We start from the raw sequence: 12,186 nt of genomic DNA on the forward strand, positions 1-12,186 counted from the left end.
TCCCTGACTGTGTGACCAGACTGCTTAATGTCTGTTCGTGCACAAACCGTTCCCACTCTCCCCCACCTTCTCGGCGCTTCCCAACGCTCAGCATCCCCCCAGTAGCGGACTCAAGGACTTGCGCGACCACCTCGACGCGCCAATAGAAGCCCCCACGGATCCCGGACCGTACAGCGCACCGGGCAACTTCCACTTGCACCATTACGCATGGCTGTGCCTTTGCGCAAAAGCGCGATCGTCAGAGCGCCGCGGAGGGAACTGATGGGATTCTGAGACGCAGAAACGCAGCATCTCTACAAAAGAGCCCTTTTCATGAGAGAAAAAACAAGTCTTTGTGCCAATGAGGATTTCCAAATGCACAACGGGATATCCTTTGCTTACCCTGTGAATATCCCGCTGTAGGTGAAGTAGCTCCGACGCATACGCAGAAATTCTGACGGACATGGATCTGTGGGGAGTTCATCTGTTATTGCTCATAACTTTTGGTAAGCAATAACATATTTTATTTGACTCAATGGATGCGAAGTTACCTATAAGTAGGGGCAAATTTGGCTAAAAGAACCTGCTTCATTCGGGTGTGACAAAAAATAATCTCCGGGTTTCTGCATAAAACTGTAATTGTTGCTGCTTTTAAATGAAATGTAAAAAAAAAAAAAAAAAAAGCACGATATGTGGATAATGGGTGATATGTGCACATAAAGTAGTTTCCTCTTTATAAGCATGTGCCAAAATGTGCGTGCTTGCTGTTGGGCATCTGTGCGCAGGCATGCTGAGTGTGGATAGGCTATTTATTTCCACTGAAGTGAATTACCTGCTCTGTTTAAAAAAAAAAAAAAAAAAAAAATGCGTGATATAAATACACTTCATCTGTTCTTTTACACCCACACTGAATATCAGGTGTGCAGGCTTCTATATAAAGTTTTATGGTGGAACTGTTTTATTGTTTAATCCTTCTCGAGGACCACTGGCAGCAGAACATCACTCATCACCGAGCTACTTGCTCTCTGTGTAACTGAATGAAGCTGGAATATTGATTTTTGTGGCAACAACACACAGACTTTGAGGACAGTGAAGGCATGTTGTTTTTTTCTTCCTGCTAGATAAATGTGTCCATTCTGATCCTGATGTCTGGCTGAAAACTTATGTGATTACATCCACTGATGGCCGCAGCATCAGCACAGTTTCTTCCTCTTTCCCTGCTGGCACTGACTTTCCTGCTTAACAAAGACAGTAAATATATCACAGCATATCTTAACTCTGGTATCAATTATTAATATGCTATCCCCTTTTAAACGTCATTCATTAAAGACATGAAGGGGAATGCCAGGAAGACATACTGAATGGAAGAGGTTTGCTACTTGAGTGGCCTTTTCTCTGTTTGTTGAACTTAACTAAAATCATGTTTTTTTAATGGTTTGGTTGGTAATTTATTAGAAAATAAGACAGAGGTGTTGATGTTCTCCAGCCAGATGGTTAAACAAGATAACACTTTTACATTTTTTTATGAAAACCTTTAGATTCGTGATGACTTTTAGAGGGAATGTGATAAAAACACTTAGGGCTGCTATTGTTGAAGCTGCCAGCTTTTGCTTGTTTCTCCATTTGTTTAAACTTATTACCAAAATGATCAAAGTGAGAAAAGGTTAGCCAGCTCAATCTGTTTGGATGACTCAACTCATTCTGAGCAGCTTCTGTAACATTCAAAGCTTATGTGGACAGAAAAAAAAAACACACACACAAAAAAACCACTTTCTCCACCTCTTCTAAGATACCTGCAAGCAACAGCAGAACGACCACAATTTTCCAGAAGAAGCTCTTGCTGGAAATGAGGGCCATTAAATGCTGGCGTTCTCGGGTTGCTTTTTGTTGCCTCTTTTTGTGTGAGATGTGGTGGGTGGTGGGGGAAATCAGGAGACAACTGTGAAAGATTCTTGTGTGCTCACAAATAAAAGCACAGCGAGATAGAGCCAGATGATGCTCAGGCTTTTTCGAAAAGGAAAAACCTCGTTTTAGGAGAAAAAGAGAAATTTTGAGGTTTGGCAATTGTTGTGGAAGTGAGCACAAAGAGTGGATTTTATGAGAGCAATTTTAATATTCAAAAGATTATTGTTTTCTATCCAAGTACATTATCCCAAAAATATACAGTAGTCCCTTGTCTATTGCAGAAGTTATGTTCCAGACCCCCCTGCAATAAGTGAAAAACTGCAAAGTAGGAACACTATATGTATTTTGTATTTATATACATTTTAAGGCTTTATAAACCCTTCCCACATTCTTGCAACGTTCTAAACTCTTAAACCTATGTAATTTTTAACAACATACATATATGTACTGCACAGTTAGCTACTGTAAAATTGCTCACCAGCCTCGGTCTGGTTCTGATGGGCTCTCTGCAGCTGTTGAGCACCAAGATGCTTTTGGATAGAGCCAGACCGTCAGATAGCCAGCACAAACCACACGATGTTCCCAATCGAGTCCAAATAATCCAGAAGGACCTGAATGAAAAAAGTCCAGGTGAGGTCCGGAGAAGACGCAGGAAATCCAAGCAACGCCTCCCCGCTCGAGAGGCCTCATGGACGGGCAAGCAGCCCTCAGATTGATCAATAAGGCTGGAAGTAGTTCTGGTCCGGTTCTGGTTTGGTTCTGATCTCTGGATCCACTGAGCGTCAAAGTCACTATGGATAAGGACCAAACTTTTTCGGATCTGATCAAAACTTTCCCTTCAATTCAACAGAAAGCAGTGGCCAGAAGCACTGTTGGCTTCTGGGTAATGTAGTTCTTTTGACTGGCGATGCAGTGTAAGTTTATTGAGAGAAAACTTCAAAATGGCGGTGCCTGTCTGAAGTATTTTTTTCATTAACTTTGTACTGTATACTGTACTGTCCCGATCACGTGACTAATATAACGTGTGTACAATAGTAAAATGTTTTTATTTATTTATTTGTTTGTCATGTACAATATTACTTTGAAAAACCGTGAAAGAGCGAGTCTGCAAAAGTCAAACTACGAAGTAGCGAGGGACTGCTGTAGTTATAAATCTCTCGTAGACTTCTTCGACTCGGTGATGTATTGTTTTGGATGAGCATTTGCATTCATTACCATCTGTCTGTACCGTACAACTTGCAGCTCCAGTCTTGGTTTGACAAGCAGCTGTTTTCTCCACGTTGGTGTGAACACGCAGGTTAATCTGAGCTCAGGAACCTTGAGCTGCTCAGTTCAAGCCTGTCGGTCCTGAGGAGGAGATTAAAGGTTGTGTAAAAACGCTGCAGGTTCATTTTGGGTCAGTGTTGGCATCACAGTTGAGAAGGGAATAGCTGAGTGTCCATGCTTTGATAATATCTGCATGATAAATGTACACTGGGACTCCTTTTGACAGATCCACACTGAAACTCAAAATTATGTAATTAAGCTCGACGGTCCAAGTTAGATCTTTTTAAAAGCATTTTTCCTGCAGCATCGACTTAAAATGGCAGCATGAGCACTGCAGTCACAGCTCAAGCATCTCATATCAAGGTAGCAGGCCCAATATTAAGGTGAAGTGAATGCTTTTTAGAATAATAATAAAATGTGAGAGCATAAGAAAAACTCTCAAGTGGCACTTGCTTCACAAAACCCACTAGGAGCTGCCTTAAAGCATTTATTGTAGCTTTGTCTTTCATTACTCCTCATACAATTAACATTTTCCTTTTTTTTTTCATTAAACCACATGATATTTGGTTCTCAAGGTATCTTAAGAGCCTGTTTTTAATTATTATTTTTCTGACATAGATGATTTTTAAAATCTTTTGCCTTCCTGTGCCATCCTCTGATGTAATGTTATTTACGTTGGTGGATGGCTCGCATCCTTAAAAGATAAACATTTTTAAGCGCGTTATTTCGTAACAAACCTGCTGGGCTCTTGCACGGGGATTTGGTTCTAATCTCATTGTAAATATGTATTTGTCTACTCATAAACAGCCAAGCATGCTCGCATGTCTTCTTCACGTAGGACGGATGGTGCGGAGGAGATGGTGCTGGTGTGGAGAGCATCTGCTGAGACATTTTTACCACTCAAAGAAAAATAAAACCTCTACATTTGACTCAAGATGTATTTTATTCTTTGGATTTATTGGTCAAGTTCAAACTCAGCTCACGTTAATGCTAAAATATTGAATATGTAGGCCTGTGGTGACTATTTTTATTTTGGCATTAGTCTTGTCTTGTCTTCAGCCAGGCCTTTGATATCAGTATTCGTGCTGTGTCAGCATCTCTTCAATGGTTTCCTGTCATCTGAACTTCTTCACTTTTTTTTTAATTCTAGATCTCTAAGGCCTTTTTAAAGTCCCACATTCTAGATTAATTAGTGTGGAAGCTTGTGTCTGCTGCAGCAGCACTGTGGACCAGACATAGGTGTCACAAAAATTATATGCGAAGGGGACATGTCCCCCTCACATTTAAAAAAATATTAATTTGATACCCCCCCCACCACCACACACAAACACACACATATATACCATGAAATATTAATTCACCCTGCCCTGTTTCTATTTCTTTGTGAACAATTCCATTCCACTTGATTTAATAGGAGAATACTCAAACAACTTAAAGTCCACTCCGGGTTTTCCTGGTTACCACAACAACTCACCACACCACATGAAGTGTTTCCCTGAGGTCACCTGACTTGGCAGGATGCTCATCTTTGAGGGCTTTTTGTGGACGGGGCAGGGGGAGGAGGGGGAGACATCTCTTGTTTTGTACACTAGCTTAACACCACATTAGTGCTGGTAACTATTGACCGGGGTGGTGGGAGGTTAGGGTGCGTGAAAGAAGTGGACTATGTCTGTAGTTTCTTAGCAATTGCATCTGTATTGCACACCATTAGCTTAGTGCTACGTTAGGACCGACAGTTGTATGTTGACCAAGGAGGGGGGAGGTTAGGATGCATGAGAGAAATGGAGCTTGCTCTATTCACACAAGGAGAGCTGTTGGTCAGGCTCCTTCTTGTTGCTCTCTAAACCAGTTATTGAATTAAATGTTTACATATGTAAACATAGATGTTTAACAATCTGTCAAAATACACCAGAATGCAGAACATGACATCTGTTTTATTCAAAATTTTTCTCAAAAATGTTCCCCAGACCCCCACCAATATGTCCCCGCTACATCACAAATGCTTCTGACGCTAATGGGAACAGCCTTCCATCAAGTATGGCAAAAACGTATATATTTTTTGGCTTTTAATTGAAACAAAAAATGCTTTGGGTTTGATTTCATGTTTTGTTTTAATTAGTTTTTTTTTTATTTTAATATTTGTGATTTTGGTATTGCAAGCACTTTGGTCAACTCTGGTTATAAAAAACAAAACAAAACAAAACAACCTTTCAATGGAGTCATTGCATTGAATGGTAATTATGTTTGCCATTATCCACAACATCTATGGAATCATATGCTCTTTTAAAGAAATCACTTTGTGACCTTATCAAAAATAAATGCCATAACTCACTTTCTGAAGGCATTTTTAAGTTAAGTAAAATGAGCATGGCTTGTCTGGGAGCACAAGAAACAATTATTTTAGGGCTTTTTGTAATATTTTCTGGTTTTAACTGTTTTTTGTTTTTGGATTTGTACAGTTTGTAGTTCTGTTAGCTTGACTACTTGTATTACCTTGAAATGATTTTTCTATGTTCGTGCCACTGAGTTTGGCTTCCTGCCCCGCTCACCTCTCACCTGGTTTCAGTTAGTCGATTGCTACCACCTGCTGTTAATTTGTGATGACCTTCTTGCGTGTTTATACTGCCTTGTTTTCTTTGTACTTTGTCAGCTCTTCCTCTTACCACCCTGATTTCATCCTGACCTTGTCCTCTCTGCTGTTTTTAACGATGCTCCTTATCCTCCTTTGCAGCACTTTCTGTTAAAAAAAAACCAACCTCTTAAAGTAAAGTATTATTATCTTTTATTTTGCATGTTTGCAGCCGGATTCTCCCCTCAGATTGTGACAACGTTGATTTTATGAGCTGCCTGGTAAAATTAACTGTCTTGAGACACATTCTGCCTGTTGGGTTTTCTGTTAAACATTTTGCAAACCTTTTCAGAAAAATTAGCACAGGCAATCGTTTACTTCACCCCGCTCAGCATTTACCGTAATTACAGGTCACATTAACTGACATCCTGGTAACATTACATGTTTAGTTGAGCATTACTGTCAGCAGAAACAGAATCAAACTGAACTTGGCCACACAGTTTACAGAAATAGTCTTTAGCAGAACAATAGATAATATTCCTATTTGTTTGGCCATTTGAATTCTCTGAGTTGTCTACTAACTGGGATAATTAAAACTGGTATAAATTAAAACATTTTTCTTGAAGAGCATGCTTACACAATGCTGTGAAGATATAAAAAAACTATATGATGGTGATGAGAACATGCCAACCCCAAACAGAAAGGTGACAGCCAGAGCTCGTCCTTTTCCATTTACTGCCCATGTAACAATCATGAAGCCCCACTATATTCATATACAGCAGCTGAATGATTGTTACATAGGGCAGCAAATGGAAAACGACAGGCCTTGGCCGAGATCTTTCTGTGTGGGCTCTGCAAGTTCTCATCACCACCATATGTTTTCTCCGAGAACCTCTGTTTCCAATCCAAACACCTGCATGTCAGACTAATTGATGTGTCTGAATTTGCTGAGTGTGAACCATGTGGGGGTGTGATGGCCTGGCCCAGGTGGAATCCTCCTCTCACGCAGTGTTAGCTTTGACTCAGCATCCCTTACCCCGAATAGAATAAAAGCAGATATAAAGAGTATTATATTCTGTGAATCTCAGTGGCTACAGATTGTAAAACTTTAAAGACTGCAGGGTTTTCATCTAACCCATTATTAGAGAACACGAGAGCAGTTATTTGCAGGTAGAGCTGGAGGTTAAAGGTTTTTAGAGAAAGATCATCTGTTAGATCCAACTAAGTTCAGTCAGGCCATCTGAACGCTTTCTTTTTTTTGTAGAGACGTTTTGTCCTTCATCCAAAGAACTTCATCAGTCGAGGAGCCACAACAAACTGAGTCTCACAAGCAGAACACTCTCATAGAGGACCAACCTGCTGGTGATAAGACGGTTTTTGGGGCCTGCCCTCTCCCCCGTCGACTCCTCTGAGGCAGCCATAGACAAAGTGGTTCAAAACATCAAAGTTCATGCTCAATAATCCAGGTAGAAAATCCAACAATGTTCAGTTAGGTCATCTGGATGGTTTCTTTTTTGTCGAGACGTTTCATCCTTCATCCAAAAGGTCTTTGATGTTTTAAACCACTTTGACCATGGCTGCCTCAGAGGAGTCGATGGGAAAAAGGGCAGGCCCCAGAAACCGTCTTATCACCAGCTAACTGGTTGGTCCACTATGTGAGTGTGCTGCTTGTGAGACTTAGTTTGTTGTGGCTCCTTGCATTGAAGAAGTCCTTTGGATGAAGGATGAAACGTCTCAACAAAAAAGAAACCGTCCAGATGACCTGATTGAACATTGCTGGATTTTCTACCTGGATTAATGAGCACAAACTTTTTTTCCAAGGACCGCTTCTGTTTTCCTGTCCAAAAAACCCCCAAAACATATCCACTTTTTAATTACTGAGGTTTCAAAACCTCCACATTGACATTCATCTGAAATCAGTCAGTCTGATGGCTCTGACCTTTGATGGCGATATTATTCAGTTTCTCACATAACGGTGTGAGTAATAGTAAAATATGATAACGCTGAGCAGTTCATAAAGTTTGAGAACAAAAGCTAAGGATGAGAAAGAATGAAACAGACGGACTGTCAGAGCCCACTGAGGGAGTGTGCTAACTAAAGACACACCACTGATTAGGAGCGATGCATGCTGGTGAAAAATGAATAAGTTTAAGGTCATTATTGTAATCAAATGCCTCCAGTAATATCCCTGTTAAACAATTAGTGAGTGTGTTTTTATTTTGAGATAAATGTGTTTGAAGACGATCTAGTTGAAGACTCTGACCAAGAACAACGATTTAAATTCAAAGCAAATGTGTTTAAATCTGCTGCAGCCAATATTTTATAGAACAGTCCAATCAACATCAAATTACAACCATATCTCATGTGTTTTGCTGTAAAAGACGAATGCACAAATGCATCTTTTGTTGCCTAAAGCTGCAAGTTCCCTCAGTACTGCAGAGCGTTTTAGTGTTTTAAGCCTGCAGTCAAATGACAGACAGCCATAGAGTTTTACAGCCAAACACAAAGAAATAAAGCTCAACACACAAAAGTCATCTTGAAAAGTCTAAACTGAGCTGAAAGCAAAGTTAATTCCAAAGTTATCTAGACTCCAAATAAAAGACAGTATTTCATATCCGCTGAATGCATTCATACCCTTCAGCGGTGTTGTAAAAACAGTAATTGAACCACAAACAGGGAAAAGTTTTAAGGATGTTTAACATATCATTCCAATGAACTAGTGATTAAAATTTGTGATGCAATTTTTTTTTCAGTTGTTTCCATAACACATATTCCTTAAATCTTTACTTTCATGTCATGTCAATAAAAAAAAACACATTTGTACATTTTAGCTTTGGAACAGTGCCAGCCAGTATGCTTCCAGTTTGGTCTTATTCTGAATATGTTTTGCCATCGTCTGCATTCACATAGTTAGTTAATGCCAGTGCAAACAGGCTGATGATGTGTATATAAAAATGGATATGATGAAGCACAGACGTTATGATTAATGCCACATAGAAGATTTAAAAAGTCCGCTTCCAAGGATTTGCATAAGACTCGGTAAAGTACAAAAGTACTGCATGTTTTCTTTTTTTCCCCTTATTGAATGCAGAAACATGACGGCTGGTTACAAACAAAGCTCATATTTTGTTGGATCGGCCCGGGGGTTGTGCAATGGCAACTACTGACAAAAGTTTTGGCAAGAAAAGTGAGTGAGGTTTAAGTTGGAGGAACAGTCTAGCTCCTGGTTAAATGTTTGGTTTGTGGGGGAAAAAAAAAAAAGCCCAATACTTGGTGGTCTGCACATTAGACTTCTCAAAAAGTACATTTTGTTTGTTTTGGGTGTTTTTATGCCAGCGTTGAGCAAGCTGATTCTCTAAGTTCAGAAGCTGTTGTGCCAGTTGAGTGTGGATTTACTGTAGGAAAATACAGTGGGAGCACATGGAAGCACTTTATTTATTTGAAAATAAACTTGGTTAAACACAGTAAAAAACACACTGTAGATTTTACTTTACCATTGTCGTCTTCTGGGATGGTATTCTACATTTCAGATTATAACTCTTCATTAAACGTAAGAAGATGCTCTCATCACGCTAGCATTTTTTAATTGATGAAATGGTGGTGAATTATAAAAAGCGTCAGCTCTTATTTATTGAACTGAGGAGATGCTCTTAAGGTAGAAGCACATTTGTTACATCCAGTCAGCGTGTGTTGTAAATTTTTTACCATCTTTTCTGTTCGCTAAAGTCCCGAAGCCCAGATTTTTGTGACAATGCAGCACTGAATACAGCATGCTCTTTAATCTAAAACGGTACACTAAAAATACAACAGACAAAAAGACTGAGTCAAACCATAAGTAGAAGAAAAAAAAAGCACTCCTTCTTGTTTTGGGGAAATACTGTGTAAGGAGACTTGCTGCTGTGACATTTAAATAATTATTCACTCAGGAGTCACAAAGATACAAAAACCGTGCGTTGCTCCTGATGAGAAACCACTCGAACTTTGTTTCTGCTTCTTGCTGTTGGATAGACAGTTAACAAATAAGCACATCATCACCTGTAGTCTAAACTGTAAACTCCTGAGTGGAACGCCGTGGGGCAGCTCAACTACAAACCCGAGCATGGAGACACACAGACTATTACCTATACGGACACAGAAAAGCACAAACAGTCCCCCCCCCCCCCCCCCCCCCCCCACACACACACACACTAATGATACAAATAATCTACCCTTATAAAATAAACTAGAGAAATTGCATTTCCTGTGAAAATGCAGTGTGAATGCTTATTGCAGAAGAACTTGCTGGAAAACAGCTGAATTTAGCTAAAAAAATAATGCTGAAATGTAGCTGAAATAGAAGAACAAGCCTAAATTAGCTCTAGAAAGCAGAGAAAAAAAACACACAGTATTTGCTGAATTAGGTTTAAATAAGCAGAAATGAGCACAATAATTAGACAAATACCTACAAAAAACCTGAAATTAGCAAAAAAAAAAAAAAGCTGAAAAGTCAGAAAGAAGCTTAAATTACCAAACGGAAGTGGAAAGATCTGAAATTAGCTAAAAATAAATGTAGAATTATCAGAAAAAGCTAAAATTAGCATAAAACATCTAAATACTAGCTGAAATAGCAGAAAAGGTTGAAGCTAGCAGAATAAAGCTGAAAATAGCATAACAAGCTGAAATTAGTTTAAAGAAGTTAGTTTGGTTGAAAGCAGCAGAAAACACCATGCAAAACTTGAATTTATCTGAAAACAGCTAGAATGAGCTAAAAAGGTAGCTGAAAAGGTAGAACAAGTTTAAATTAGAAGGGGAAAGCAGAAAGAACACGTTTGAACAATTACACTGAAAGAAGCACAAATGAGCACAAAAAAGTGGAAAATATTTTAAATAGCTGAATTTAGCAAAAATCAACTGAAATGTAGCTAAAAAAGGCAGCAAGAAGCTGAAATTACAAGACAGAAATGGAGAGAGCTCAGTTTTGCTGAATTAGTTTGGAAAAAGTTGAAATGAGTGCAAAAATGTGGAATTAGCTTAATTTAGCATAAATAGCTATATAGTAGCTGAAATAGTAGAACAAAATGGAAACTTGCAAATAAGCTGAAAGGAGCATAACAAGCTGGAATTAGCAGAAAGAAGTTAAGAACCACAACAATGTTTTAGTTAGCAGAAAGAATCTGAAAGGAGCATACAATGGCTGGTAAACAACAGCCAAAATTAGCTGTAAATTGCTGAATAAAATGTTTAAATTTGCACAAGGAAGCTGAAAGAATCTGAACCAGAACAGAATGTGAATGGAGCAGTAAAAGGTTGTAAACACATCTAAAGATATGAAGGATGTAAAATGAGCTCAATCCATTTTCTATGAGGACAAAAGAGGCAGAAAAGGCTAAATATTTCAAAAAGCTAAAGTTGCACCAATACCAAAAGTCATAGCAAGATTGTCCTGAAAGAGCTGAACATTTTCATTTATGGTTTGTTGAAATAGCTTGAAAACTACGGGACAAGAATCGTGCTGAAAAACATATGGAAGAAAAATGGATCAGAATAGTGTGAATGCTTCATGAGCGTCCACTCAGTACTGAAAACTGATGAAAGAGTTTAGAGACAGAAGGTGAACATGATGCATCCACCCCATCCTTACATTTTCTTAACCACTTTTCTGGTCAGGGTCGTGAGGAGCTGGAGCCTATCTCCAGCTTCCAGTGGGTGAGAGGTGGGACACACTGAGGTCGCCAGATCATTGCAGACCAACAGGAAAACAATACAGCTGCTGCACAAACAGAAGTGACCACACTAAAAGCTGCATCTCCTCATCCATTAGACATTGTAGGGAACTCAGAAGATGTCGCTCGGGTTATACATGTAGAGGCCTCTGAGTGCCAAACAGAGTCTCATTAGCTGTGTGTGTGTGGTTGTTATCCAGAGAGAGAAAGTTTCACACAGGTATCACAGCCTCATTGTGACAATTTTAAATGCACATCTTAAGTTTCTAATCCATAGAAAATAAAAATAAAAATCACATTTGTTTATCTCTGGCCTCATAATTTTTTTTTCTAGGATATGTGTCATCATAACACCATAGGAGCACAGACATTGTATTGACTTTGCTGAGTCCCACAGAAGCATAATCCTCTCAAAAATGACAAGTACAATATGTTTTTGTTAATATTAGTGTTTGCTCTTGTTTAGATGTACTGCGAGTTCCGGCGTAAAAGTTGCTCCAGAGTACAAGTCGCATCAGTAAAAAAAAAAAAAAAACATCATGAAGAAGGAAAAAGCGTATATAAGTCACTTTGGCATAAACGTCACAATTATTATGCGTCACTGCTGACCTGTCGCGTTTATTACGCGTTTATTACGCGTTTATTACGCGTTTATTACGTGTTTATTACGCGTTTATTTAATGGTCAAATCAGCTTCATTTTACCTGAACGGCAAGGCACAATCCATCCATCCATCCATCCATCCATCCATCCATCCATCCATCC

At 39.1% G+C, this 12,186-nt stretch overlaps 1 protein-coding gene across 1 annotated transcript in view; it reads left to right on the forward strand.

The window, feature by feature from the left end:
* The first annotated feature begins 435 nt into the window (after window positions 1-435).
* The window catches only part of gfra4b (GDNF family receptor alpha 4b), a 124,951-nt gene continuing 113,200 nt past the window's right edge, over window positions 436-12,186 (forward strand). The window contains exon 1 of the mRNA XM_037675197.1: window positions 436-485. Coding sequence (XP_037531125.1) covers window positions 443-485 — 43 coding nt within the window. The 5' untranslated portion in view covers window positions 436-442. The remainder of the gene's footprint in view (window positions 486-12,186) is intronic.

The sequence above is a fragment of the Nematolebias whitei genome, chromosome 4, assembly GCF_014905685.2.
Source record: "Nematolebias whitei isolate Nwh7 chromosome 4, NemWhi1, whole genome shotgun sequence".
NCBI lineage: Eukaryota > Metazoa > Chordata > Actinopteri > Cyprinodontiformes > Rivulidae > Nematolebias > Nematolebias whitei.